Here is a 6191-nt window from a genome sequence, read left to right as displayed (position 1 = left end):
TAAATTCAAGTTAATTTGTATAGCACTTTTTATGACACAAATCATTGCAAAGCAACTTTACAGAAAATTACGTTTCTACAATATTTAGTAGTAGCTTATAAGTGGTGACTGTCAATTTATTTTCAAATTACAGGAATTTTCAGAAAAATTAATACAAGACGTAGTCAACGTAACCATGAACACTATTAAAAGCAATTATTATGTGATTGCATAGTAAGAAGCAATATTTGTTGGTTCTGTAGATTCAGGGTTAGCATCATCTGGGGTCCTCTGAGGGTCAGCATCATCTCTTCTCAGGTGTTCTGGATCCAGACTGGAGCTTGTGTAAATCCACTGGATGTAAATCCCATCATTAACAGAGACAAATAGAGACATCATTAGCTACGGATTATCATCTTACCTCTCTCCGTAAACAATGCCAAAGTACCACAAGCATCAACAGTACTTTAACCAGGAAATCATATTTTAATATAACTATAATACATGTCTACATTTTACCTGGTCCTCACTGCAGAACACATGATCCAGGGAGCGTGGTTGAATCCAGATCCAAGTCCTACCACCGTACATATATCTAAACCCACCCATCTCTACCCCTAGATCCAACCATGCCCCCTGGACCTTGTGTTTCTCTCCAAGTAAGTATAGGTCTCTGCAGGAAAGTAATGGGAGTTACCAGATCAGGGTGTTTTTAGACCATGAAACCTGATTGGCGTATGTCATAGTGATGGGGGTGGGGTTAGGTATGGGGGATCATCTTGATTGCATGATTTACAAACAGCCAGCAGTTTGAAAACACCCACAAAGTCATAAACGCCCATTTTTGCTCTCTCTCTATGTCTTTCAGTGAGGGACTTCTGACCTGCAAATATTTCCCATGGTTGACAGCAGGTCTCTTTTGCTCTGCAGAGACCCAAGTCTCGCCTTTGAAAAAAAAAAAAAAAAAAAAAAAGTCTCGTCTTTGAGTATGGGTGACGTCATGTCCCCAGTTGGAGGCGGGGCTAAACAGAGCTGATCTCAAGCGCCCCGAATCCCAAGCGTCGCCATTTTGTAAGCTCGGCAGTCGCTACAGAAGCACCGAGTGAGAAGAAATCCCTTCATTAATCAGGCCAGATTCCCGAGAAAACAAAACCACAAGACTACCCGTTGTCGTCCGAAAGGAAAGGGAATCTTATCGTATGTCCGCTATCCAGAACCTCCAAACTTTTGGTAAGACTCGAAAACGTATTATTTTATTGTGTGGGGGAGGGGCGACTGAAAACGACAGCGTTATGTTGATGCTTATCGAATAAATATTACTCTGGGGTTTTAAAAATACAAATGATACACAATCGTTTTCTGATTGATTTAAACTAGTGTCGTATTTGAATAAACGTATTTTTCTGTCGTCTAAAATTGCAGAAATGCCAACTTGGGCCTTGTTTGTTTTATTGTTAGGTTTGCTCTTCTAATGTCGATTTATTCACTTTATTAAAACATCTTAACCGTCTTAAATCCGTTTTAAAGCTCTTTATTAGTTGGTTAGCGTCGAGTTTATCTCTAATTAAATCGAGATTATGCTCGACGACCAACATAACCATTTTGATCGCCAGCTTGTTTTTCTGGAAGAGAAACAAAATGGAAGACGCCAGTCGATGACGGTTTATTATTTTTAGATTTATCCCGAAACATCTCTATCATTACGATTTTAGATTAACGTCTAGATGAAAGAAAACTAACTTAACGCGTTAAACCTCAATCGTTAATTTTACACGGATCTATATCAAGCCTAAGATGTATCGAGCAGATCCAGCACACGAACGGTTAATGAACAGCCTGGTTTGCTTTGTTCCAATATGCTCTCGTGAGGACCCCACAGAATCAGATTTTACATGTGGAAATATTTGAGGTGATAGAAGTACTTAGATTTGTTGTCCTTAATTTATTAAGTACTTGGGGTGACCTAGTTGAAAGATTAACTTTGAGCTGTTTCGGGCAGATCACACGTGACCTATAACCAGCAAAGCAGGACAAACATGGCTAATGTTGTTTGTTTTATCTATCCGAAGACCCCTTTGCTGATGCAACTAAGGGTGATGATCGGCTCCCAGCTGGGACTGAGGACTACATCCACATAAGAATTCAACAGAGGAACGGGCGGAAGACTCTGACCACGGTTCAGGGCATAGCCGACGACTATGATAAAAAGAAGCTAGTCAAGGCCTTCAAGAAGGTTGTCATTTAATTCGGTCTAAGATAATGCACTTTCATTTGTTTTATGGTTTCATGAGTGGATCTTTTTTAACGTTTCCATATTTAAATTTTTTCAGAAATTTGCCTGCAATGGGACTGTGATTGAGCACCCTGAGTATGGTGAAGTAATTCAGCTGCAAGGTGATCAGCGCAAGAACATTTGCCAGTTTCTCACTGATGTATGTATGAACTCAAATGTTTTTTTTTTTGTTTGGCATGTAATCTGTTGTCCTTTTCATGGTAGCTGATTTAATCGACCCATTTTCTTTCATTTTTACAGATTGAACTGGCCAAAGAGGAGCAACTCAAAGTCCACGGGTTCTAGAGGCTGATGTGAACGGACCCCTCCCCGAATCTTAACCTAACCTCCCCTGTTGTTGTGCTGCTGTTTCCCCCAGCAGACCCCCCCCCCCCACTCCACCCTTCTCGAAGGAAAAAAAGCAGAAAATGATTACCTCTGATTTGAGACTTTTTAGGATGGCACCCTTATTAAAACGACCTGTCCTGTTCAAGCATGGACACACGTCAAGGCAAATTGTGGGATAAATGATTTCTGTTTTTCGTCCCCTCCTTTAGCCATTTTTTTTAGTTAATCTTGTGCTGCTCTGAAGCACAAATTCCATGTAATTTTTTTTTTTCTCTCTTTGTTTTGTACAAGGTGTTTCAATAAAACCTTCAGATGCCATGTTTTGCACAATCCTTAAGTTGACGGGTGGGATGTGGGTGGGGCAGTTTATGTATTGATTTCTTGGTTCATATTTACATAGTACCATAAAGCATCTGCATTTTTAGTTCTGATGTGGGACAGCCTGCTTCAGGGTTGCATTGGAGTGCCGCCTGTGCACAAAGCACAGCCACCCCATCGTGTCTCATTATGCTGGTCTTAACTGCCTTTTTTACCTTCGTCTTGCACAATATGCATAATTTAAATTTTCTAAACTTGTAAAACCGTATTTTGGTTTTGGTCTGGAATAAACAATTCCCATACTTCCAATGTTTTAGTTTCTTAAATGGAAAATATCTTGAATGCAGTGAGTGCTTTGGTTGTAATGGCAGTCGATCGCAGGAAACAGCTGTGAATTAATTCATGTGGTTGTACTTGGGAATACATTCTTCTTCTTTTTTGCTTGCGGGTAGCTGGTTTGGCTAGTCATTTTATCTATGCATTTTGCTGACTTGAACCCATTATTTAGTTTCAGTTTATATATGATTGTTATAAAACTTGTTGGCTTGCCGTGTAAATTTTTTTTTTTCCCCAAGCTCAGAAGTGTGTAAGCCAGAGGACAAGTCATAACGCGAGACAGCATGACTCAACCTGAGGGTAAGCTTGCTGAAAGATTGATTTTAGGGGAGTTTTCCGAGTGAATCACATTTTATAAGAGATTTGTTTATGCTACTAGTTATTCACATTTAAGCTATAGAAGATATTCGTGAGCGACCTAGAAAACGTTTGATAAAATGTTATAATGCATATTATACGGACATAAGAAATGATAATCACTAACCAGGGCAAACTTCAATTCTGAGGTAGCTTTTACACTGACTTGGAGGAAAGTTTAGTTTTTATATGATTAGTGAATTATCTCGCAGTGTACCTTTTTTCTTTCAGCTCCTTTCACTTCAGTTTAGTTCAACAAGATCAATGTAAAAGTCTTCTTTTACCGGATAATCCTTTTATCCACTCCAGCTACTGACAAATCTAACGTGAGTGCAATAACCACCATTTGTAAACCGTTTCAAATTGTGGCTGTTTTCTGTTTTGCACAGCAGAGGGCACAACAGTAGTAAATATTACTCTCTGAAATATTTATATAAATATTTGCAGCCTGGCAATGCTTTAAAGGTTGAAAAAAAAAAAAAAGTAGGCTAAATACTCAAAATAGGCATATTTTTGTGGCTGGCTGCAAGTAAACACACAAAAAAGGGCAAGTCTAAAAAGGAGTGATCAGATTGTCTGTGTGTGTGAGCGCAAAGCAGGGAAAGGGAAGCAGAAATGAGAGATGAGGGAAGTAAGATTTGATAAACAAACTACTGTACATCTTCCAGCCAGACAGGTCTCAGACATCAGAGGAAAAAGTCTCAGAAAACCTGTCAAGTCTGTAGAATTGCAATGTTGCTGAGAAGAAAAACTATGTGTTCTGTACTTTCAGATATTAAAAACGAGTATTTAATTCACTAGCTCTTGTTTAGGACAGTACATAAGTTGGCAGTAACTATGGCTGTGATAGCTATTTGCTATTATAGGCAGTACGGTTTAATGAATATGCTCTTTATTTTAGTTGCAGCCATAAAATGACTGTTTTCCTAATTAATGTTGTTCAGTTGCTTTGACGCAATCTTTTTTGTTTAAAGTGCTATATAAATAAAGGTGACTTGACTTATTAACAGTGGTTTGCTACCACCTATTGGCAGTTTTTATTATGTTTTAAATCATTTAAAATGTCAGCATTAAACGTTTTATGTTTAACATATCAAAACATTATTTATGCATTTGTATTTGCAGGTTAAGTGCATTCATGTCCTGCATTAAACAGTGTGTAAATACATCAAAATGCCACTTCAGATGCAGCTTCTGTGTTGATTTCATTTGCTTGGTAACAGCCCAAATGTCTTATTAATCTAATTCACCGATTAATTGTAAGAATTAGACTCAAAAGATAATGGAAACTTCTAGAAAAAAATTATGAAGGTAAAGCCTTATTAAAGTAAAAATGCCCATAAAATGTAAAAATAAAAATAATCTGTTAAACGTTATTGGAAAATATTACTTTCTATCAGTGTGAATTAAAAATAAATTAAAAATAATACTAATGTTTTATCATTTTAGACACGTGATTTTACTGAAGGCTACCAGAGGATAATGGTAACTGAGTTTATTAAATTCATAAACATAAACAAACTATATCTTCTCTATTTCCAGTTTGTAGCGTGGATCATTCATTGCAACATTTAATCTAATTCTCATGCTTAAGAATCTGTTATCTTGGAAAAACAATTTATGCTACTACTACCCACTGGTTTTAAACCTATATTATTATCCAATTTATAAGCCTTAAAACATCATAAAATGCACACATTTAGGTCAGGAAAATCGAAATTTTCCTCAGTATTGATGCAATGTGGGAATATTGGTTTAAGCAACGCAAGTTTGTACGCTGCATTGTGTTGCACACTTTTAACACACAGCAGGCTTTCAAGAAAAGAAAAAAGATAAATTATTGGGGGCCTGTGCCCCAGAAGAGCTTTAGGTCTAGCAACGCCCCTGACTCAGACTAATGACTAAGAGTTTACTGCATGTTACAACTCAAACACCAAAGTAAATCACACTTAGACAGAACCCATAGATCAATCCATCCACTTTCCAAACTGCCTGTCTGTGCAGGACTGTTGGGATGCTGAAGGCAGGGAAACACCCCGGACCGACAGATTCAAGTGATAAATACAGGTTCAGAATGAAGAAGAACTGAGTATTTGTTTAGATGCTTTGGCAAGTGTAGTGCCAATGCAATGGTTAGTTATGAATAGTCAAGTAATAATGGTTTTACTAAGAGTTAATTCAAATCCCAGGTACAGTAATGGTATTAGTGTATTTATAGGGTTATCCAAAGTACTTCAAGAAATACAAAACTACTGAGGAAATGCGCCATTTTTATTAACCTATGAACTATAAGATGCCCTTCTTCAAAGTCACTGGCTTAAGAAATAATGATAATAAAAATCATTTATTTCACTAGCAAAGAGCTTTAATGAACTGTGCACAGAAAGGCCTAGTAATCAGGTTATTGATGGAAAATCAACTAGGATATTGACCTGCGGGCTAAATGCAATTAATTAGTCCAGTCAGTTGTGTGGGTTCAACCGGTTCTGCTATATAAACTCACTGTGATAGCCAATTGAAATCATTTTTTTTTTTAATCATTTTATTTAATGAAACAGCCGATTAGTATAATAATTAGTTA

General features: G+C 37.2%; 1 protein-coding gene across 1 annotated transcript; it reads left to right on the top strand.

Moving 5' to 3' along the window:
• Positions 1–1008: 1008 nt before the first annotated feature.
• On the top strand, positions 1009–3226 carry LOC113062419 (eukaryotic translation initiation factor 1b-like). Its single transcript, XM_026232259.1, has 4 exons — positions 1009–1209; positions 2049–2212; positions 2310–2411; positions 2513–3226. The coding sequence occupies exons 1-4, from the start codon at positions 1179–1181 to the stop codon at positions 2555–2557; spliced, it is 342 nt and encodes a 113-aa protein (XP_026088044.1). The 5' UTR covers positions 1009–1178; the 3' UTR covers positions 2558–3226.
• Positions 3227–6191: the final 2965 nt, after the last annotated feature.

Source organism: Carassius auratus, chromosome 44 (genome assembly GCF_003368295.1).
Source record: "Carassius auratus strain Wakin chromosome 44, ASM336829v1, whole genome shotgun sequence".
In the NCBI taxonomy this organism is placed as follows: domain Eukaryota; kingdom Metazoa; phylum Chordata; class Actinopteri; order Cypriniformes; family Cyprinidae; genus Carassius; species Carassius auratus.
Note: the sequence above shows the minus strand (reverse complement) of the source record. Positions and strands in the feature narration are given on the sequence as shown.

Excerpts from the sequence above, each read along its gene's own strand:
- LOC113062419 (XM_026232259.1), top strand. The coding sequence starts at position 1,179 with ATGTCCGCTATCCAGAACCTCCAAACTTTTG. Across the intron at positions 1,210-2,048 it reads CCAGAACCTCCAAACTTTTG|ACCCCTTTGCTGATGCAACT; the intron begins GTAAGACTCGAA and ends ATCTATCCGAAG. Across the intron at positions 2,213-2,309 it reads TAGTCAAGGCCTTCAAGAAG|AAATTTGCCTGCAATGGGAC; the intron begins GTTGTCATTTAA and ends AAATTTTTTCAG.